The sequence below is a fragment of the Marmota flaviventris genome, chromosome 2 (assembly GCF_047511675.1).
Source record: "Marmota flaviventris isolate mMarFla1 chromosome 2, mMarFla1.hap1, whole genome shotgun sequence".
NCBI classification, from domain to species: Eukaryota; Metazoa; Chordata; class Mammalia; order Rodentia; family Sciuridae; genus Marmota; species Marmota flaviventris.
Window position 1 is genome coordinate 195,894,491 of NC_092499.1, and position 24,164 is coordinate 195,918,654.

Genomic DNA, 24,164 nt, shown 5'->3' on the forward strand with positions numbered 1-24,164 from the left:
GCCTTCTGCCAGATCTGCCCACCCTTAGCTGGGGGAGGGGGGAGTAGGTTGGGGGGCGGGGAGCATGCACGGCATGGAGTGAAAGTCTTTGCCTCCCCAGAGCAAACCTGCCTCCCCAACATGCCAGCTTCCCTCCAGTCCTGACCACAGTCAGCCACCCCCTTTCTCAATCTCAGCTGCCTGGTCAGCACGGCCTCCTAGAAGCTTTCTGAGCCCCAACTTTGCAGTAAGATGGCAGAAAATGGAAATTCAAAAAGCTACGAAAAGATTTTTTTTTTTTTTTTAATGAAATGAATGGGAAGTTTTTTGAGCACCCTCTTATTCTCCTGTTTTTCTCTGGGCTACCTCCCTGCCCCCCCCTCCGCCCCCCACCCTAGATGTCTTGTCTGCTGGAAAAGGCGCGATTGCTTCTCTTCCTCTTCTGTCCAAGATCGGGGTCTAAAGTCTAATATCCTTTTTAGCCACACACTCACACCCACACTAAGTCTTCTTAATGTTCTTGCATTCACCAGTTCCTCTGGACAGTTCTTGCCATAACCCCATTTCACAGACAAAGGCTTAGGAGGGAAAAGAACCAAACTGTTTCCTGTGTTTGCCATTTTAATGCTGTCCATCCCCTCACACCCAGTACCCATCCCTGATGCTTCTTGTGCCTGTGTCTTGTACCTTCAAATTGGGAGGGAAGAGGGGGAAAATCTCTTGGATAGCTTGATACAGTTTCTTTATAAATCTGCATTGTTGCTTCTGGTTTATGGCCATGAAGAAAATACCAGCCCCCACCCAAAATGCACCGCAGCCAAGTCGGCTAAAGGCGATGAGTGTTGGAGTCAGTAGGGGGCGCATTCTCTGCACTGGGTAAGGCTGCAGAGGGGGGAAGGGCCCCAGAGCTAGAACAGGATGTGCTTCACAGCGCCTTCTACAGACCATGGGAAAATGGGCCCAGCAAGACACACAATTTGCACTCTTACTTGGTGAGCTGACAGCAACATGGCGAAGGATTGAGTCAAGAGCAGTGATTTTACTTCTTTTAAGAAATCCACTCTGCATTTTGAAAGTTTTCTCTTTACTTTTTCAAAACTGTTGACCCTCAGACAATCCATACTTGTTCTTGATGAATCACCTTGGCACATCCTTGGGTCATAGATTCCCTTTCTCTGGGATTCTGGAATTCTCCCTGTCAAAATATCTTTCCAGGGTCAGGTGGTAAAAGGGAAAATTTTAAATCTGAGAGGAACAGGTTTGGGGCATTGCTGATTGGTTCAAATCCTTGTAGTTCAAATCTTTTCCAACTCTTTGAGAGTTAAAAGTCATCCTTGAGGGATGTTAGGTTTTTGTGGGGTGTTAATTTTCATAAGCATGATAGATGGGTGTCACGATTTGCAAAGCTTTGTTGGTAAACATCAAGCCCATGTTGAGTTCTTCATTGTCAGACTCAACAGCTGATTGTAAAATTTTGCTTCCTTCCAACTTTGTACTTGTGCTTGCCATACGTTATGTCAGTAGCCAACCACCTTTGCAAGTGTTGACACCAGTCTTCTGTGAGCACCCACTTTCTTAGGGTGTGTTGATTTCTATAGATTTTACTCCTCTTATTATTTCCATAGGTGTGAGATGCACATTGCGAAACCTAGGCCCCAGCTTTTACACCATGATGCACAGGGTTGTACTTTTTGTACTGAACTGATAGGTGGCCTAGTGGTTATGCCCTGTACTGCCATTTTGAGGATCTGGACTTCGTTTCCTGCCTTGCTCTTTGGACTACATTGTCAATTCACACCGGTGGGTATATTCATTTTGAAGGGTGGGGACTGCAGCAACAGGGGAGCCAGAGATTTCTTCCTCCTTGGTCACCACCAAAGCCAACACTTCCAAAATTTCAGCCTAGCCACGATTCCTCAAGGAATCTATTAGAGCTGGTTGCAGTAGTTGGGTTTTAAACACTTAATGTAAGAAATAACATATGGCTTGTTGGAAGAAAATTTTAAAGTTGCTAAGATTATAATAATTGCATTATGCATTCTTATGTATAATGTTTGAGTTCTCAATTACTGCTACTTTGATAACCAATCTCAAGAGTCAATAAGCTTCTAAAAGCTGATGAGATGGGCTGGGGTGTGTAGAAAGTTGAGAATATGCCTTTCTGTGAACTCCTCCTTTCTACAAAAGATTGATGGTGGTTGTTGATACTTATGGATCCTTTAAGGCTTTGTTACAAGTATCTTAAATAGATATGCCAAGACACATTTATGGGAAACCAGTGGATGTTTTTGATACATAGTTCATCAGTTGGGTTTTAAAGTGAAATTTTCTTTGGACTATTGCTACCAAGTAACGTTTTGGTGAGTGAACAGGAGATAGCTTGGTTCATGTATTTCTCTAGAAACTACATTGCTTTTGTAAATTTTTAGTAATTACAGAATCTAATACTTAATATAAATAGTATTATTTGTAGTGTAAGAGCAGTTAGTATTTGTTAAACAGACATAATTTTGACCTGAATTTAATGTTTGATATACGGTTAACATAAGTTCTTGAAATAAGTAATTTGAAGACACCTTGTTAGAGGTGAAGTTTGTGAAGATATTTTTGTTTGATTTCGCAAATTATAAATAAGATACAGTTGGTAAGTGATATCCTTGGTGGTAATAGCTATTTTACCCTTCAGGAAAATTTGTTGTGAGGTTTGGCATGTATTCTACCAATTTTAAAGGTATCCTGGTATTTAAGCTCATAAATAAAACAGTAAAACAACTGGGCTTGAAGGCTGGAATTTACATTAGGTAAACTGAAAATTCATTAAAGTGTAGTACATAACCTCAGTTAACTAGAAAATGGAAGTTGTATGTAATCGAACTTTAAGTCAAAATTTCTTCTTTATCTTGACCCATACTGAAAAATTTCCTGACTCCTGACTGTAGAGTCTGCTGTATATTAAAACTAACCAAGTCTTTGGCTTTTAGGTTTTATGGCCCCTATAATAGGACATACAGTGAGTTGGGCTATGAATCTCTGATGACTTCTGGTCTTGTCGATCCTGGAAGTCGTTGATTTTTAAACATATCCACTATGAATTGCTTTGTTTAAATTTCTTTACCTCTTTAAGCCAGAATGCAAGAAAATTTCTGGTACTATTTACATTAACTAAAACTTCACAGTGTCGAATGGATTATTTCGCCACTTCCAAGTCATCAACCAGTGGGCTTTTATCAAGTGAAAATAGCTGTTTGATTTTTATTGTAATGAACTTATATTTATTATTTATATTCGATTACTAAAAGCCTAGGTATGTAAGGTATACTACATATGATATTGTTGCTGCCTTTAGAGCTCACAAATTTTGAAAATATATTAAAAATAATTATTTGTATTTAGAAAATCAAAACATTCAGAAATATGTTGGTTCATTATTGACTGATATGTACTGATTACATATTTAGTTGTCAAAATTGTGATTTAATAGGGAAGACAGGGCTGTTTTAAAGGAGAAAGCAGGGACTAATTTTGGTAGAAAAGGGAGGATGATAAAGTGAAACACTTGGGAATTTATTTTTCTGAGAATCATGAGTAACAAAATAGCATGAGAGAGCCTGGAAGGGTGAGTCCATTGAAATCTTAGTGGAATAAGCATTTGTAAATGATATGATCATGAACAAGAGTTAAATTTTTATTTTTTAACATTAGAATCTAATTTGTGGTTTTCAACAAAGTGCCCATGACTGTTGTGCAATAAGCCACAAGTTCAACCTGAACTTGCAGAGAACTTTAAAGGAATGTCATAAAGCCTGTTATGTCTTACAGAAGGAGTAAAATACCTCAGTGAGAGTTAGACTTTCATATACTTACCTGAGAGGCACATACGTTAGGGCACACACACCTATGGATATGATTTAACTAGATTCAGAACGCTCAACGTGTTATTGGTGTCACATAAATTTACAAAGTTTTCTTCCTCTAGTTTTGTGAGAACTGTGGTGTCACTCTGGAGCTGTTGCCGTGCTTTGCTGAGGCGTATTGCTGTCAGTTACACTTTTTGTGGTGTTTGAAAGCAAAGCTCAAGCCCCACACTGAACTGATGAACTGAATTGATATTTGAATGTGAAGGCGTTTTTATATATGAGTAACAAAATAGCATGAGAGGGCCTGGTAGGAGGAGTGTATGTATATATATCTATCTCTATCCCATAATTGGCCCTTTCCATCCTGATCCTTGAGACACTTTGTATGATAAGCCGTCCTGTTGTGCCCAGCCTGTGCTGCCTTTGTGACCTCATGGTTTTTGTTGTTTGCCTGTCCTGTTAATTAGATAGTGAGGGGAGAATGGTTGTGTTCCCAGTTTCTCAGTGTCTTAGTACTCATTACACCTGCTTTTTGTGGTGGTTGACCTTTGCTGTCAGCCAGTTTAAGACTGGCTCAAGTGAGAATCCATATTCCGCTTCACTGGAAGGAAAAGGCTCTTCTCACATATTATCCTGTTTCTCAAACTGAGAATATATGTATCAGATTATACAGGGATATAAACATTCAGAGTGACAATTTGAGAATGCACAGTTTTATTCTTTTCAGTGGAATGAAAAACTACTACTAATTTTTCAGTTCTGAGTTCCCTCATCTCAGTGTATGAATTCACTGTTCTCTCTTGAGTTCTTGAGAGGTAGCCCCTAGCTTCTTTGGGATTATTGACTTCTGCCTTAGTTCCAGGACAGCTGCTAGAGAAGTCCTGGAACCTATCAAGAATTTCAGCAGCATTTCAGAAATAAGGTTTGGAAAATAAGAGAGCATGGAAGATAGTTTTCAAAAGGGAAGACTTTCCTGAACAAATAACAACTGTTAAGGTTTAAAATTCAGCTTGAAAAGAATCATACATTATTTGATCAGCCTTTAGAATGAAAAATAAACCTCTGCACATTCTAATACTTTTCTCCAGGAAGGTATAGATTTGTAATTGATCACTTAGCTGTGGGTTGTTTGTTTATATGTCATTTCTCACGTGCATCTAATAAGCATGAGTCTGTTAAGTGTAAAGGCCCATTGCTGGCTGGCTTTTATGGTGTTATAAAACAACATTGGTGGTTTGCCAGTTTTACTTTCTAAGTACTTTTTAAACCATTCTCAATTCTCTCGGTACTGTCCTTGTTTGACAAGTAGGGAAATCGAGGCACCATCCCATAATGAACTGAGCCACAGAATATGTCTGGGCTGGTTCCCAGGCCTGTTCTTGGAATACAGGCCTTTATACTGTTCCTCTGAGCTATTTGGCTAATGAGGACTCAGACAAATGCTTCATATTTTTGTAATGCCGTTTTTTGCTTATATATCAGCTTACACTCAAGGATTCCAAGTAGGCTCTGCAGTTAAAGAAGTTGGTTGCCCCCAAAGGGAAGTATGGGTGTAGAGTGTGCAGTGGCATTTAGTTGAAATAGCATGTCTGGTTTGACGTTAGCCTGTGTGCGGGTGTAAAAAGAAACCTAATGAAGGGCCTCTTGCTTCCTCAGTGTTTTGGTTTAGGACACTCTTATTCCTTCTCTCCTCGGAACAGTTATTTTTGCTTATATGAATCAGTCAATCTCTCTCTCTCCCACTCTCTCTCTTTCTCTCTCACTCTCTCTCAACTCTCTGTGCTCCATTTGAGAAACCTGTTCTTCCCTTTAAAATCTATAAACCTCTCCCTTTTTGGTGAGAGCTGGTAACTTAGTTGAGACCCTTGGAAGTGGCCTCTTTCTTAAAACCTGTCATATCTTCTTAATGAAGAAACTGTCTATTGGAAACAGGGCAGAATTAAAATATTAAATTGGAATTGTAAATTTATGTTGACAAAATTCTTGTTCTTATGAAGAGGTGAACTGAGCCTGAGAGGTCCCGGTGCAAAGAATACTCAACATTTTGGTTCAAGGTCAGTTATACTTAAAAATGACAATAAGAAAAATACTTATCCAGGGAACGAATGAAGATTGAGTCACGAAGTGGCAAAGCCTGCTTCAAAAATAATATTTGCCAGTAAATGGATGGATCTGGAGACTATCATGCTAAGTGAAATAAGCCAATCCCCCCCCAAAAAAAAAAAAAAATCAAATGTTGAATGTTTTCACTGATATGTGGAAGCTAACCCCCAGTAATGGGTTGGGTAGAAGTTCAGTGGCAATGGGGATTGAAAGGAAGGGAGGCGGGATGGGAAAAAGAAAGAGGGTAGAATGAATCTCACATAACTTTCCTGTGTATATACATGAATATGCCACAGTGAACCTTTCCATTGAGTACATCAACAGAAATGATTTTTTTTAATATCATTATTTTATTTTTACGTGGTGCTGAGAATCGAACCCAGTGCCTCACGCGTCCTAGGTGAACGCTCTACCACTTGAGCCACAACCCCAGCCCCAGAAATGAATTTTTTAAAAAACTATAGGTAAATGGCTGATCAATAGAGGGAAGGGAGTAGAGATGGAAAAGAAAAAAGAGAGGCACTGGGATCTGAACTAGATGATATGTTCCATGCTTAATTATTATATCCAAATGGATTCTGCTGTCATGTATAAGTAGAAGAACCAATTTAAAAAATTACAGATTAGCCAAAACAAGAAACTAAAAATAACTTGAAATCCCATCACAAAATTTTTTTATTCCCTAGGAATAAACACTTATTTATTCACTTATTATTAAAATGTACTTGTTGGTTGTATTGTTTGGTAACCTGTTTTGTTACTTAACACCATATGAGTACAACTATTCTTCCAATTTTAAAAAATGCTTTTGAAAAACTGCTTTTGGTTAAGCCTAGACTCTGGGATATAGTTTAGAAATGAGAGCATGGTTTATAAAAATTACTCTGATTCAAGAATGATGAAAAATTCATTTCCCATTAATTTGAGGAGATTATTTCTCAGTGAGTAACTTTTTGTCTTATACCATTTAGATGCAAAGATGTGGCATGTTTCTATAGTGATTATAAATGGGCATATCTGCTTGTCCTCTTAAGCCCACTTGTGAGTTATTTCCCTTTTTCACATTTCTCTTAAGCCTGTGAAATTCTTTCTTAAGTAGCAGAGTGCTGAAGTCACTCTTGATGATGTATCCCTGCCTTGCTGCAATGCCTGTTTAAAAGTGAAATGAGAAGTGTTCCCCATCTCACACACTCCCCAAATCTAGATTGGAGTATTAGAAATTGTGTTCAGTCTTATCCAGGCATGTGAGTAACACCTGTGAGTAACACCTGTAGTCCCAGTAACTCGGGAGGCTGAGGCAGGAGATTGGCAAGTTTGAGGCCAAACTCAGTAACTTAGCGACGTTCTATCTCAGAAACGGATGTGACTCAGTTGTTAAGTGCCCCTGGGTTCATTCCCCAGTGCCCAAAACAAAGAAAAAAGAAAGTGTCTTCAGTCTTTTTTTTTTTTTTTCCTGTAAACAGTAAGGCATCTCTTCTCCCCACGCCCACACATACCCTTTTTATATAAAATTGTATGTGAACTCAAACTGATGAAGGTTTAAGGAGTCAGACTAGAGGTTGCTCAGCTTTCACCTTCTCCTTCAGGGGTCATCTTCCCCTCCATCAGTATGTACATGTTACATTTCTTCGTGAGAATAACCTGAAAACCACAAGTTCCATCAGTGTACTAGAAATTCCTGGTGATCATGGTTAGGCTTGTTGTCTGAAATCTAATCAAAGTAGCAGGAGAAGCAGCGGTACAATAGCAGTTTCCAGTTATTGGCACTGGTCTTTTGGTATGAATGTCTTAAAAAGGGAGTAACCCAGGGCTGGGGTTGTGGCTTAGCACTCAGCGGTAGAGCACTTGCTTAGCATATGTGAGGCACTGAGTTTGACTCTCAGCACCACATAAAAATTAATAAAGGAGTAACCCGTGTGTTTAAAAAAATAATAATTTGCAAAATCTTGATCACACCTTGAGGTTTCTACATAACTGCAAGTCACTAGGTTTATGTACAGAAGTTGCTGGTGTTCTAATGCATAAGCATATTAAATACCACTGAGCTTGTTAAAGTTAAGAATATGCTAACTAACTTGAATGCCTCATAAGGGTGCATTTAAAACACTGCAGAAAAGCACTGCTTTGTGTACATACAAATGTACATTTTAATGTATACAGGAACAGATGTTATGGTGACCACATCTGCTTCTCAGGAAAAATAATAGTCCAAGTTTATACCCTCGTGTTTTACTCAGAATACTAAGAATTTTCAAAGTGATTATTTTAGAATCTGATCTGGTTTAAGGTAATAATGGTTATTGCTTTAAGCATTAACTTGCAGCATCTCATTTAATCTTTCTGACATTGGAACAGTGGAGTAGTGTCCTTCTGGTTTTACATAAGGAAACAGACCTCTAGGCTTTTGGATCACAAACAAGTTAGACTGTGAGGTGAAAGAAATTTTACACGGGGCTCATAGGTCAAATAAATTTTTGTCCATGAAAACAGGAATCTTCTAGGAGAACACAAACTTTAATTTAGGCTATAAAGGTATCCTTGAAAAGGTTCTTTTTTCCTTTCTCTCTGACCTCTGTGTCATTCCTAAGACAGTGATGGTTTCATGGACCTTCCAGATTGAGTAAGTTTAGAGTGGGTATAGGCTCCCTCGGTTGACTCTGGCTAAGTGTGGTGTCCACTCCAGCCTTTCTTAATGGAACCTGCTGATCACAACCAGAGTCATCCTCTGAAGGTACCATTAAAGTCATATCACTTCTTGGGGCTGGGAATGTAGCTCGGTCGTAGAGCCCTTGTCTAGCATTCCTGAGTTCAGTTCCCAGCACCACTACCAGAAAATGTCCTGTCACAGCACTTCTCTATTTCAGTACCTGCAGCCTCTCAGATGCCTTGCAGACATGCAGTGAACTGCAGCTCCTTATTCAAGTCCTTCTAACTTGAGCTGGTCTTTCCAACCTTGTCATGATCACTCAGAAGCTTGACCAGCAGTAGTTCCTAGAACTTTTCTGATTTCCTCCCTGTGGCACTGTGCCAGTTTTTTGCAATAATATTGAACAGATACTCAACCTAGCTTAGCAACCTCAACTCAGTAACTACTTCCACTCTCTCTGTTGAGGAAGAACTTTCCCTCCTCTGAAGCTTCCTAGTACTTAGTTGGTGATGCATTACTGTATTTATGGAGCATTACATCTGCATGCCTTTTCTAGGAAAGAACTCCTCATTCATGTGGGTTCTAGAGATGGAGCTAAAAAACCAAGCGGTGTCTTTGTTTTGTTCTGTCATGAGGATTGAACCCAGCAGTGTTTTACCGTTGAGCCTACATTACCAGCCCTTTTTATTTTTTGAGACAGGGTCTTGCTAAGTAGCTTAGGACTTCTCACTAAATTGAGGAAGTTGGCCTCAAATTTGGGATCCTCTTGCCTCAGCCTCCCAGGTAGCTGGGATTACAGATAGATGCCTCCACACTTGATTATCAGTATATTTTTAATGGACCTTCTTAAATAGTGGGATGGCAACCTTGTCCTGCATATAAGAGTTCTATTTAGTCCATCAATTGAGATCATGAAAATTAATCTGCTGAAAAAACATACATTGTAATTATATTATACAGGCATGAGTACCTCTTTACTAACTGTATAATTTATAGTTTTAAGTCATTTTTTCTAAATCTCTGTGATTAGCATTTAAAATAAAGCTTTTAGATCCCAGTATGATTATAAGTTTAATGACTGATAACGTTATGAACCATGCTGTTATTTACCATTTTATTGTTGGTCTATTAATAAACTACACCAACATGAAGAAAAACAAACCTTGCTTAAAGAACCATTAATTTTTTTTTCATTCTGCTACCTTTCATAAGGATTCCTGTTTCACCCTCCCCCAGGACCTTTACCCTTTTATAATTCTACTCTTGTAACTAAAAGAAACTTTAAATTATTTATTTATTTATTTATTGCTACAGCAGATTGAACCCAGGGGCTCCTGACGACTGAGCTACATCTCCAGGGCATCTCCCCCCCGGTTTTTTTGGTTTTCTTTTTTTTGATTTTTGAGACAAAGTCTCAGGCCTTCAGTTGGCCAGGCTGCTGAAATCGCAGACATGTGCCACCACACCTGGCTTATTTCTTTATTTATTTCTTTATTTATTTTTGATTGAACAAGGAGCTTCTCTGAAAAGTGCTTTTCTGTGATGCCACACACGGCTGAAAAGCATTGAGCTTCTCATTGAATTGCCTCCAGCTGTATTAGACCTATTAGTCAGGGCAAAGCCAATCAGGACCTTTGTTGCCAAGAGTGATGTGTTACACGGCTTCTTGACGAGGAGCATGTTTACCAAGATAGTGAGCTCTGGCTGGTTGGTCGGTCGGTCGGTCGGTTGTTGGTTGGTTGGTCGGTCAGTCAGTCAGTCAGTCTGTCTTAGAACTTAGTTTTGGGACCACCCAGATTCCATAGAATCACTCATTTAACAATATCCAAAATGGTCTGGACATTTGTAAAGGCCTCAGTTCTATCCTACATCCAGGGACTTGCTCTAGACAATCTATCATGTTCCAGGGAATCTTAACAAATGCATAGTAGTCATAGCTTTGACACATCCCCATCAATGATAAATGCCTCTGGTTTTGAACACAAGCTGCTCTGCTGCTATTAAAATTGAAGCATACCTTATCTGCTTTCATAGTCATTGCTATTTCCTTAAATTTTTTAACAGCTACATTTTAAAAAGTTGTCTTTAATTTTATTTATTTATTTTTAATATTTTTTAGATGTTGATGGACCTTTATTTTATTTATTTATTTTTATATGGTGCTGAGAATTGAATCCAGTGCCTCATACATACTAGGCAAGCGCTCTACCACTGAGCCACAATCCCAGCCCATGTCTTTAATTTTAATAACAAACTTTCCTCTTAGCCACTTTTAAAGTGTACAGTATAGTGGCATTAAGTTATAGAATTTTTTATCTTGCAAAATTAAAATTACGCAACCAATCTACTTTCTGTCTCTTAGATTGGACTACTCTTAAATACCTCATGAGTGGAATCATACTTTTGTGACTGGTTTATTTGACTTAGTATGATGTCTTCAAGGTTCATCAGTGTTTCTGGTAGCCACTTTTTTTAAAGTAAAAAGTGAAATGAATTTTAATAATATTTTGACCCTAATATATCTAAAGTATTATTATTTCAGCATAATCTAAAATGTTTTGACTTATCAGGTTCTTATTTTCATAATAAGTCTTAGAAATTGAGAGGGTATTTTGTATTTTAAAAGCATATCTCAGCTGGGCATGATGGTTCATGCGTATAATTCCAGTGACTCAGGAGGTTGAGGCAGGATTACAAGTTCAAAGCCAACCTCAGCAACTTATCGAGACCCTGTCTCAAAATAAAAAATAAAAATGGCTAGGGATGGATTTTAGCTTAAAGGTGAAGTAGCCCTGGGTTCAGTCCCAGTACTTTAAAAAAAAAAAAAAAAGAAGAAGAAGATGTCAATTCAGAGTAGTCACATTTCAGGTGCTTCATTAATCCTCTTATGGCTAGTGTCTTACTGAAAAGCACCGTTTTTTTAATAAAAAATAATTTACAAAATTTTCAAGCTACTTTGGTTTTCTTAAACACTAAAATACATATATTCTATTTATTTTGGAAAGGGAAAACAGAGCTGTGAGTAGTGCTCACTGTTAGAGCTGTTGCCTAGCATGTGTGAAGCTCTGTGTTCAATGTCCAGTACTAAAATAAATAAATAAATATATATATATATATATATGCGTGCGTGCATAAAAATTTGGAAGGATAAATTATATTAACAATTCCCTTGTATTGTTGCTTGCCTTCAGGTAAATTTGTGGAGGTTATGTTTTTTGCTTCATCTGTATTTTGCATATTTGTTTACTTTGGTAACGGCTTTATCGAGATTCATACAGTTCAAGGGATTTAACTCAGTGGTAGACCTCCTGCCCTAGCATGTGTGAGGCCCTGGTGGGTTCAATCCCAATATTGTAAAAAAAGGGGAAAAAAATACAAAATGAGATTAATTTATATGATATAATTGTACCCATTTAATTCAGTGGTTTTTAGAGTATCCAGAGATGTGCAGCTAGCACCGTCATCAATTTCAGAACATTTTTATCACCCCAAAAAGAAACCTAGTAGTACCATTTAGAAAGCAATCTCCTTTCCAACTCCCTTGGCCATAATCTCCTTTCTGTGTCTGCACATGTGCCCATTCAGGACATCTTGTATAAACAACCATACAATATATGACCTTTTGTCACTGGGTTCGTTGACTTATTTGCAGGGTTCAGCTTTGCTGGAACATATATTAATATTTTATTCCTTTTGTCACTGAATCATATCCCATTATATGAATATATTCTCCATCAGTTAGTTTTTAAGTTGTTTCTGCTTTGGAGTTATTATGAATAATGCTGCTGAGAACACACATGTACAAGTTCTTGTGTGGACGCATGTTCTTGTTTTCTTATCCATTTGGAACAAAAAGAACCTTTATTTGGGAGAAGGAGGTTGGGGTAGTTGAGTGGAATAACCTCCTGCTAATACCTCCTTCCAAACAAAGGAAAGGGGTGTCAGAGCCTCTGCAGCTTTCAGAAGAACATGCATACTGAGGATAAGCAATGGGAAGATAAAGGAGGAACAAGCAAGAGACATCTGCTTTTTGAAAAACTGTCGTGTCAAGGATGCCAAGGTTGTGGTTTTCCTTTTTCAAAATAGTACCATTGTGATTTGGACAGAAAAAGGTACTGCATAAGTGACTATCTAGTAGCTGTTGACATTCAAAGTGATAAGAGCATTGTAAGACAAGTGTTCACAGAGCTGTTTCCATTCTTTTCTGGATGTGATGGGATCATCCAACTGACCTTGGATGTATATCTCATCTAATCTCTGTATCACCACTTGTGCTCTGTAGCTATTCAATACTTTAAGACCATTTCAACTTAGAGTGTTGAAGTTGTGGTACTTTCAGATGTAAGTATATAGCATGCTGTTTGTAATGAATGTTAGATATTAGAACCTAATCAGCATGGGCAGTGGGAGGAGCACCACTGCACCATGGACCTGGGTATGACCTCAAGACCCAGCACTCTCAAAGACAAGTAGTTGATTCACCTGCTTGTGTGCTAATCTTTAAAATGAGGAAAATTCACATTAGGCAACCTTTAGGTTTCTTTTAGTGCTACTTTTTGATAACAGATTTCAATTAATATCATGAGGAAAATGAATCTTTTTGCCGCCTTTTTCATTTTAACAGAGTGCTCATGTCCCTACAGCTGAGAAACTGAAAGACTGGAGATTCTTGAAGTAAAAGTATTGAGCTGGAGTGGGGCTCATGGTAGAATGTTTTCCTGGCATGGATGAAGTCATGGATTCCATCCCCAGCTCTGCAAACTACAACAACAACAAAAAAGTATCTTTTTTTTTCCTTACTAGCTGAACAAGCTAACTGAAAAGGGCAGCTCAAGTGTTGTTGTTGTTGTTTAAAGGTTTATTTGGGGCCTGGGGATGTGGCTCAAGCGGTAACGCACTCGTCTGGCATGCGCCGGGTGCTGGGTTCAATCCTCAGCACCACATAAAAATAAAATAAAGATGTTGTGTCCACCAAGAACTAAAAAATAAATAAATAAAGGTTTTAATTGGCTATAGTCATATGGGAAGTAGCCACTTGCAACACAAATGCATATTTCAGGAGCACTACTTTAAAGAATAATAAGTTGATTTAATTGTGTCATGTGCATGCACAAATGTGTCAATGAATCCCACTATTCTGTATTATTATAATGCACAATAAAAAAAAGTTTAAAAATAATAATGTCCAGAATTCGCTCTTTCATTTGTCCCATCCAGTGTAACAGTTTATGCAAGATACAAGGAAAATTGATAAATGAGAGCCCAGCCATTGGGGGAGAATGGCCTATAAAAATCACAGGAGTGGAAAAAAAAAAAACCATGGTTAGCTGGTAGAAGGGGGAAGAATTGGAAGGGCAGGGATAGGGGGTGTCTTAAAACTTTGAAAGGCTATCGCGTGGCTAGAGAATTATTCAACAGCTGAATTAAAAAGCAATATACAGTTTATAAATTGTAAAAAGTAAACTTTTGAAATGAGCTGTTGGGTATAAGAGTATTCCCCTACAGTGACCAGCAAAGAGATGATGGCTCTTTGGAGCAGGGTTGTTGGTGGAAGGGGTTCAGTCACTATTACAGAAAATCACCAAAAATCCTATAAATGTTTTTGTATAGGATGCTGTGTTTAGATACATATTATCATTTTGCCTTGCATAAACTTAGTCTCCCTATTCCAGAAAGAGTTATAAAAACTTAATTGTAAAGAATTAAATAATTGAGATTTAAAATGTGAAGAAAATGGTCTTGAGTGTGTGTGTGTGTGTGGTGTGTGTGTGGGGTGTGTGTGTGTGTGTGTGTGTGTGTTTGTAGGCAATTTTGTGTAGTGTTTTATTAATTGAGTATCCTTTATTACTAAACTGGGAGAAAAGTACAAGTCCAATACCATTAGTGATTTAAAAGAGAAGAAAACGGAAATTAGTAACATTTTCTGTCTGCTCTTGTCTTTAAAGACATGATTATCCTAGCAATATAATTAATGTTTACTATTCAGATTTTAGCTTTCAGTACAAACGTGTCATCATTTGCAAAGTAGTTTTTCTTAGTCCTCCTGGCTTTCCAGAAAGCCCTCTGTTTTAGTCTCAGCTCTACTGTACATCTGCTTAGCTTAAGGAAAGAGGAGACCAAACTTTATTTTCTTACTTTTTGTAGTTTTATCATTCTGCCTGTAGATAGTCAAAAAATGATCTGTTACTTAGCTTTTTAGGATTGGAAGGTGGTGAAAGGAGGAGACCCCTGAGCTACCGCTCTGTGAAGAACTGCTGGCATCTTGCAGGTCACCTTTCTGCCTGCATGCAGAAGAGTGAAAGAGGAGCTTCTGCTGCCCAGGGCTGTGTTTTAGAAAAAGATGGGATGGAGGATTGCTTTCAGGCTGGATGCAAGCTTTCAACTAGTCACTCACTGGAGGACTGTTCTAGCAAGGCTGTATAGGGTTCATTCATAAAAATGTAACTATATACATTTTTTTACTGATAGTTTAGTTTAAATGTAGCACTTAGTGACACTCTTAAAGCAAATATAGGTGTTTGTGCTTGCTGCTTCAGATGCAAGTCCCAGTAGAGTTGAGAATGATAAGGGCTTACGGGTTACCATGACCACACTTTGACTCAGTGATTTTGTTGACAGGTATTAATTATGTTGCCATAGGAAAGAGACTGCATGAATATGGGAATTGTATTTTATTCAGCCTAAATGGTTTGTGTCATCCCTCCCCCTTTTCAGTACTGGGGATTGAGCCCAGAGGTGCTTCATTATTGTGCTTACATCCACACACACCCCTTTTTTGACGGGTCTTGCTAAGTTGCCAGAGCTGCCTTGGACTTGGGATCTTCTTGTCTCAGCCTCCCGAGTAGTTGGGATTTCAAGTGTGTGCCACAAGAAGATCTGTTCTCAAGAAGAAGAAGAAGAAAGTGTTATCAGGAGCAGCAGTAAAGTAACTGATGCTTTGATTCTCCTTATAAGAATCTTATTATAAATGCCTCCCCTTAGAAGATTGCCAGCATAACTTAGCATTTTAAGTTAGCCCATTGATTTAAAGAAACTTCAAAAATCTCTGGAACCTCAATGGGGGTTATGAGATCTTTAGATAGATATTAGCTAGCATCAGCATTAATTGGAGTACTTCATTTTTAGTTCAGTATCAAGGGTCTGAGTTTCCTACATATTAATTTGGGTTGCTAATGTTATGAAAAATGACATAGTTTATATAAAGTAGTAACTTGAATGTCTTCTTAATTTTCTGTTTAGCTGCCATTTTTCTTCACTAGTAGTAAGTAGCATCATTTCCAGCCTTTAAACCCCTTCTACCACTGTATTTTTCTTTATAACTTTAATGTAGAAATATTAAAGAGACAGCATCACAGTATAAATGTATGTTCTGATCCTTTGAGCTTCCTGTGTGGACTCCTGCAACTTCATAAACTAATCAGACTAATTTTATTTATAGAGATTTTTCAGAGAACTGTTAAAATTTTGCTTTAGTAGAATTGCCCACTGGGCACCAGAGTCTGCATCTCAGTAGACTGTCCCTTTGGCATAAATCTATACCACTTTCTTGATTTGACTGTTGTGTTTCAAGGAGATTGAGGCTTAGAAGCAAGATATTTTTCCCTCTCCCTTTAAAATGTAACCATCTCTCTCCACTTTTTATCTCTAATATTTCACTTAAGATTCCTTTGGAAATGAGGGTTTCAAAACTTTTAAGAAAAAAAGGTGCACTGGTGTGTAGCTTAGTAGAGCACTGTCTAACATGAATGAGACCCTGCCTGGGTCCCTTCCCAGCACTGCAGAAAAGTCGGGGATTGAAAAACCACTGGTTTGAGGACTGGGGCTGGGTGGTGGAGCACTTGCCTTGCGCGTGCGAGGCCCTGGGTTCAATCCTCAGCACCACATTTTTAAAAAAGAAAATAAAATACATATTTTTTAAAAAAGAATATACTCTTAAAAAAAAAAAAAAGAAAGAAAGAAAACCACTTATTTGGAGTAAGCAGCTTGTGTTTAGGTGTTACCAGAAATAACGAACCATCCTTGTAGTTCTCAGTGTAAGAGCGGATTATACCTACAATGTATAATTGGACACATTGTCATATTCGCTGTTGTATGTATACTGACATTAAATAAGCACCATATACTGTTAGAAATTCTGGAGGGGCTGGAGTTGTGGCTCAGTGGAAGAGCACTTGCCTGGCATTTGTGAAGCCCTGGGTTTGATCCTCAGCACCGCATATAAATTAATTAACTAAAACATCCATTTTACAATTAAAAAATACTTTTTAAAAATTCTGGAAACATAAGTAAGAATGCACATTAAAATAGGAAAACATTCTAGAAAACGCTGTATTAGATTTTTAATTGAAATAGCTTAATATGTACTATGGACACATTTAATTTGGAGGCTTGTTTTTCTTCCTGGATTGATTTTTCTATGCCTGGACAAGGGTTTACAGGTGGTATTGTATTGTGTCCTGCAAACTTAACCTAAGCTCCCAAATTGGCACTGTCATCTGTTGGATTTTCCTCCTTCAACCCTGAGTACGGACTGACTAGACCCAGAGCTTTTGGCAGAGTAGTTGTTTGCAATAGGTTTGTCAGTTAATGGCCTCTTTGGTGGATTATTGATGTCGGCCTACGGAGGGATTATTTCCGTTGATCCAGCTCTCTTTACCTTTATTTACCTGCTTGGTGTTTAAACTAAAAAAAGTGCTTTTTGCTTTTGATATTTGGAGGGGTGGAGGGGGGTTGGAATGTGGGTATTATTTATGTGGTTTTCATTTATCCATCACCTTAGGGCCTAGGTGAATCTCCAGCCATTGACTCTTGCTTTCTAAGAAAGCACCATGAGTAGGAGGTGGCCTGGATTAATACACTTTAATGTCTGGGACCTCATCTGTAGGTTTGGGTATAATTTGCCAAGATCCATAGGAAAGAGAATGGTTAGTCCAGTCAAAAAAAATGTATTCAAATCATTCTCAAAAAACAATGGTTTTAATCTAGTTCATCAGATGGCAGATGCTTACCAGAAAGCTACTTTCGGTCATAAATACAACATTTGCGACTGTTAACTGTTACTAGTAGGTTATTAAACTTTCCCCCACATCTTTTAGAATTTAGGAAGTGTTTTGACCCCTTCCATACCTCTCTTTGTTTTGGATTAATGAAATAGAACAAAGGCATTTTTGAGAATAACTACATCTCCTGACAAACTCTACTTCTAACTAGACCCATTCACAAGTACGACTCTTCAGTATAAAATGCCCCATTTTCCCTCTTGATTACTCCCTCTCCTATGGCACTGCCCAGTGGTTCTCCCAAGACTTAGTTGGAACAAAGCTTAAGCAGAAATGATAATGTGCTTGCTCATATATCTGAAAAGCCTGGGGGCAGGGCCACTGAGGAGTGCTGTCCTTTAGGCATCTTTTCTCCCTCTGCCTTCTTCAGGTGGTGGCAGGTCCCCACTCTCCTTTAGCATCACTGTCATGTTTGGAGCATATGTTCAACTCTGTTTTTATCAGTATCTACAGAGATTAAATACTCTTATTGGTCACCCAATAAGGAGACTTGTTGGTTATATACATTTTGCTCCAGTGGAGGGGGACCTCCTAAGCTGACAGCACATCTGTGTGGTGCAGGGTGATTCTAAGAGGAGACTCCACTGGCACAAGTGTCTGAACTCTGCTGCTTCAGGGCCTTCTGCTTGCCCCTGGGACCGTTTCCAGCAGCAGTGCATCTTTAAAGGGGCAGGCTGTGTGGCATTTACCTCTCATCCCAACAAAGTGACTGGCAAAGTGTAGGTGCTCTGAAGATGAGTGAGTGTAGCTCCATTAAATGATCCATTTTTTTTTTTTTCCTTTTTTAATGCCATAAGATGAAAGAAAGCTCTTCTTGGGATTAGGATTGGGATAATAGTAAAAATGACCATCGTGATAACCAAGAAGGCTAAAGAGTGTGTATTAGCCACCAAGGGAAAAAATACACCTATCCCTCTGAACTGCTGTCAAAAGTTCATCTCTAGGATAGAGACTGACATTATTGTAAGCCATCTTCCTTCCTAAGAGTAATGATTGTAAACATTTTGTTTTTCTTTACCTTCAAAAGTGAAGAAAGGGCCCTTGATCTCAAAGACAATTTCTTATTCTGATCCCAGCCCTCAGTCACTGAAGTATCTTAAGTTTCTAATTCAAAGGGGTTTGAGGCTTGTGGTAATTTAAACAAAAGTAAAATCATAACATTAATGAATCCTGAAACCAACAATTGATTTGAACTTAGATTTCTTAACAGTAATAGGATGAAAAAATATAGGACCCTTGTTCTGTATCACATGGTCCCTCATAATTCTAACATTGACTGGTAGAGTCAGGTGAGACTTGAGGAGTCGTTTGTGTTGTGGTAGGCATAGAAAAGACTAAGACGTTTGCATGTAGCCTTTTGTGGGAGGAGGAGCTCCTGGCTGGAGGATAATGAGAAGGGAACCGGCTTTGTTTATATTCCTGTACTGACATGGCAGAGAAAACAGGGACACCAAAGCCACTGTTTAAAGTTAGCTTGATAAGGCTGAGAAGTGGTTTCAATTAATGCTTTTCTCTTTGGGGTTCAGTTAAACTTTTAGTGCTGTGTATAGGATATTTTCAGACTTCTAAGTGTTAGTAAGATGTCCAAATTCAGAATTTCTGGGAGTTGTTTGTTTTAGTAGGTTCCACCCCTCCCTTCCATTTTTCATAGTTTAATGTTGATTTTTGGAGTAGACTAATAAATGAAGTAACATGATATTACAATTGGATTAGTTGACTTGAAGTTTACAAATGGTAGTGGTATTATAGCCTAACAGCCTTTATTAATTAGAAGGCCAGATTTGCATATATTAAATTTGAATTCCTGGTGTTTTGGCATTTGTTTTTGCTGGTTTTGCTCTTAGAGCTACTTTATTCTGAAAAATTGCTTTGGATTTGGATTATTAAATTGATGACAAATTCTTGCCAGACTTTATGAAAGTTTTATGGTCACTTTGGAAAATATACAATCTTTCAAGTGCCTAAATTTTACTAATTTTATTTTATTATTAAACACAAATCTTGGTTTTTAAGAAACTTGGGAAAATGGATCTAGATTTCTGATAAAATGTACTAGGACAAACAATTTTTCAATTCCCTTACATACAGGCTTTTGGTTTTCTCCAAAGGATGCCCTAAGCTAGCCTACAGCCCTCATCCTTTTCTTTCCCCATCTCAACATTCATTCAGTGGCCATAGTGAGTGCCTTTGTCCAGGTGTGTTGCCAGCTCAGGAGTGAGTCACACAGCTGTTGGTGTCTTTAGTTTGGGGAATACAAAGAAACTACAGGACAGTTCCCAAACCACAAAAACCTTTTTTTCATGACACAATTGTGTGGTAATCATGCTGGAATGCTGAGCACTTTCTATTTTCAGAGGTTCAACATCACAAGGAGAAAAGCACTCATACTTGATTTAAAAATAATTGGTTGGTATAATTTTCCTAATTCTCAACTTTAAGATCATCACTGGAATGGTTTTTTAAAGCCTATCAGAATTGTGCCAGATTAGACTCAGAAGTCAATCTGTAGCATAAAATATCCTGTCAAAAAATAGAAAACATCTGCCAGGTGTGGTGGCGCACACCTATGATCCCAGCTCCTTGGGAGGTTGAGGCAGGAGGAGTGTGAGTTCTGAGCCAGCCTGGGCAGCATTGCAAAGCCCCATCTCAAATTAAAAATAGGAAAAATAAGAGCTCTTATTTTTGCCTGCCTGCTTTAAGTATTCAAACAATACCAGATAAGGATATCTACTCACCTTTTTTGTGAGATGGAGCCAGGGTTTGGGAGTCTATCATCAGTGGATTAGTAAATATTACAAGTTGTACATGTTTTGACTTTGACTTAAATTTTTTTTTCCAATAGAAACTATGTTCCAACTTCCTGTCAACAATCTTGGCAGTTTAAGAAAAGCCCGGAAAACTGTGAAAAAAATACTTAGTGACATTGGGTTGGAATACTGTAAAGAACATATAGAAGTAAGTAGCATGCCGTTTTTTTAATTTTAACGTGACTCCACTTCTGATCCATTACTTTGTGTCAATGGTCAGGATCGCTAAATGTTAGGTGTGATTCTGAATTCTAACCATAGCATTAGCTTCGCCAAAACTCTAAGCATAACTTGTTCCTTTGTCCCTAAAATGGGCTCTTTGATCTTTGCATCCTGAAGCAGACACAGCTGTCATGGAGGGCTGGAGCATGTCAGACAGTTGCACTACGTACTTTAAGATTGTCTATGAATTTAGTCCTCAAAACAAACACCACCTTTGGTGGGGGGGAGCATAGGAATTCTTATCTACAGTTTGCAGTCGGAGGAGGGGAGCAGCTGAGGAAGGGGGCTGTAGACTCGAGCCTGTTCTCATTCTGATAGGCCTGAATGTTCTGGTGACCTTCTGATTGTTGAGGCATGGTTGTTTGGGTGCTTGTCGTCTCTTTCCTTAGGATTTGAGCATTTGTTGGCCCTTTTGACCCATCAGAGACTATTTTCTTCCCCTTGTTAACAGTTTGGCCTTTACAAACTGTTTTTCTAGCCTTTTTATTCTGTGAGCTTTATACAGCCCAGTGGGATACCAGTACAATGTCTCCTCCTTTTCCAGTTCTCATTGCTCCAAATCTTATGGTTAATTGGTCAGAAGCTCTGATTGAAAAGAAATGTTTCAAGCTGTTTTCCCCACTAACCTGTAAGTTTCTCCTGGCCAGGGGCCATAACCACCTTGTTTGTCGGTTTATCCCCAGCACCTACACAGTGCTTGGCATACATGAGGTGCTTGGAACATGTTTGAATAAAATTGGGAGTATAAAAGCAATTCATTCACAGAACAAGTTTTCTTTTCCTGAATCCCACTAATAATACTCCAGGGGCATATTGTGGAGACTGAAGCTTCTCAAAAGTGGGCTTCTCTAGTTGTGTGGTCCCCAGTGTGGAAGTAGCCCCTCTTCAACCGCTCAAGTTCAGGTAGATCGGCCCAGATAAAACAGTCCATTCAACTCTGCACTCCGTGGGGTCATCTTCACAGAAATAAATAATGCAAATATTAAGGTACCTTTTCTATCCTATGTTTGATTTGTTCCTCCTGTTACTATATACATTATATACTCTGGAATTTGCATGTACTTGATTTTTCCACCCCAAACTGTGAACCATTTAGAAGCAAGGGGATTTTTATCCTAAGATTTTTTTATCTTGTGGGGGCGGGGGGTGGGGGTTGGGGGGATTTAGTTTTTTTACAGAAGACTACAAACTTAACATCACATTGCTTACTATCTTTGAATAGCTTTCTTTCCTCCTTTTTGGGTTTAAAAGTCCTGAGTTTTCTTCCTGATTGATCTCCCACTCCATCCCCCAAAATATCTTTTTTCCCCCCACAGAACCAGAATATCGCACCTGCAGAGCTATTAGTGAACATTTGTTGGCCCTTTTGACCCATCAGAGACCCCCCTCCAGTGTTACCCTTGATGAGCCATGGTGCTCTACTGGTATTGACATGTGACTGGATTTTTTACTTAAATAGAACTTCCATCAGTTTCACTGGAAGCCTGGCTGACCACTAGGGGAGTATAGCTATAAAATGTTTAATGCCATATGCTTTTCTGTAAATCATAAGAGCTTTACCATTCCTAGTTTAGGTCTTGGGGTTGGTTTTCCTGTGCTTCTCCCCAACCCTGGCTAAGAGGTAGGATTTACATGTAAATGTAAAGTTGATGCCACTATGTTTTTGTAAACTTCTTTCACTGTTTTCTAGGATTTTAAGCAGTTTGAACCTAATGACTTTTATTTGAAAAACACTACATGGGAAGATGTAGGACTGTGGGACCCTTCACTTACAAAAAACCAGGTAAGTGGCACAAAAGACTTCCCCAAATGGCAGTAATCCTCGGTACACCCCAACTTCGGCTCTAGGCCTTTCACAGTCATGCAGTGTTGATGGATAATAACCTAACATGGAAGATTGCAAAACTCTGTATTTTCCTAAGTGGTAGGGAAAAGTAAAGAACTTTTTGTCTTTTTGTCACTGTACTGAACTTCCAAGTGAAAGAACAAAAGAAGATTTTGTTTTTAAAAAGTTTGAAGGCCTGGGGTGTAGCAGACTGCCCTTTTACAAGTGCCTTGATACTTTTGTTTCTGAAATGTTTTCTCCATCAGTCTGTTTATCTTGTCTGTGTTGCCATCTTTATGTTTGCTAGAGAAGGAAGGTCATACTCTTCTATTAAGGTTTTCTTATTTGTCTGTTGGTGGCACCCAGTTTCTGAGAGGGTGGGGTAGGTGACTGTAGTATGGCAGTGACAGATATTTAACTTTTTGTAAATTGGCATTAAAAACAATAATTGTGGTGCCAACAATCACAGATAAATGAAAGAAATAAGAAAGAGGGGATTATAGACGGTGTTTGTTTATCCGTAGGAAAAAATGATTGTTAATTCAAATTAAAAGTTCTAACCCTGCACTAGTGATTGTTCATCTGTTGGAACATACTCAACAGGGAGTTCATCCTTTCAGACTCTAACACAGGTGTTTAGGTGGTTCTTTCTTACTCATATTCTAGGGAAAGTTATTAACCAGTAGTCTTCTCATGGAGAGCTTTCTAGGTGGGCACACCATACGTCAGCTTTATGAATCAGAGTTTCACAGCCTAATTCTAGAGAAGAGTTGAGTCTTGAGGAAAACCAGAGAATCTCATTTTGGTTCAAGGTGGCCTCTGAAAAAAAGCAGATTTCTAGGGAGAAACAACCTCTCCTTGAGCATGTTTCCCTGTCTCCATTTAGGAGCACTTAACTATATAATTGTTAACTGTCATAATTCTGAAACAGTCATATGATATCAGAATTATATAATTATATGATATAGTCATATCATCATTTGATATCAGTGTGATCCATATGCATTAATGCATAACATCAGGCAACCTTCACAGTCTATAGGACATTTTTATTTGACATATTAATTTGAATTAAAGCAGCTGTCACTTCGTTACCCTTTTGAAGCTACTCCTATTTGAAAAAGAATAGCAAAACTTAAAGAAAAAAGCTGACTTTACAAATCAGTAGGTTTTTAATTAGCAGTGAAGTGTGAATACTATAGTATACTTTCAAAATGATATATCTTTATCTCTTAAAAAAGTCTGATTGCAGGGCTGGGTTGTGGCTCAGTGGTAGGGAGCTTGCCTACATGTGTGAGGCACTGGGTTCGATGATCCTCAGCACCACCTTTAAAAAAATAAATAAATAAAGATATTGTGTTCACCTACAACTAAAAATATTTTTTTGTAAATTGTCTTAATTGCATTAAATATTCTGAGCCCTGAATTTTACTATATCATAAATCTGAAGCCCTAAAAGTTCCTGATTTACAAACTGAGGATGATTTCATGGTTTGTTTTGTTTATTTGTTTGTTTATTTTGGTACTAAGAATTGAATCCTGGAGTACTTTATCACTGAGCTACATCCCTAGTCCTTTTTATTTTTTATTATGTTAAGGTAGGATCTCACTGAATTGGTTAAGACCTCATTAAGTTGCTGAGGCTGGCCTTGAACTTGGAAGTTC

The 24,164-nt window shown here is 38.3% G+C and overlaps 1 protein-coding gene across 6 annotated transcripts in view; it reads left to right on the forward strand.

The window, feature by feature from the left end:
• Adnp (activity dependent neuroprotector homeobox) overlaps window positions 1-24,164 on the forward strand; it is a 30,534-nt gene that overhangs the window by 446 nt on the left and 5,924 nt on the right. The window contains exons 2-4 of one of the 6 annotated variants that reach the window (XM_071608987.1): window positions 1,605-1,779; window positions 20,488-20,600; window positions 22,365-22,457. In XM_071608987.1, the coding sequence (XP_071465088.1) occupies window positions 20,493-20,600; window positions 22,365-22,457 (201 nt within the window). In that variant the 5' untranslated portion in view covers window positions 1,605-1,779; window positions 20,488-20,492. Of the gene's footprint in view, window positions 1-1,604; window positions 1,780-13,957; window positions 15,027-15,449; window positions 20,052-20,487; window positions 20,601-22,364; window positions 22,458-24,164 lie in introns of those variants that run through there. The other 5 variants (XM_071608989.1, XM_071608988.1, XM_071608986.1 and 2 more) reach the window with 5 other exon arrangements.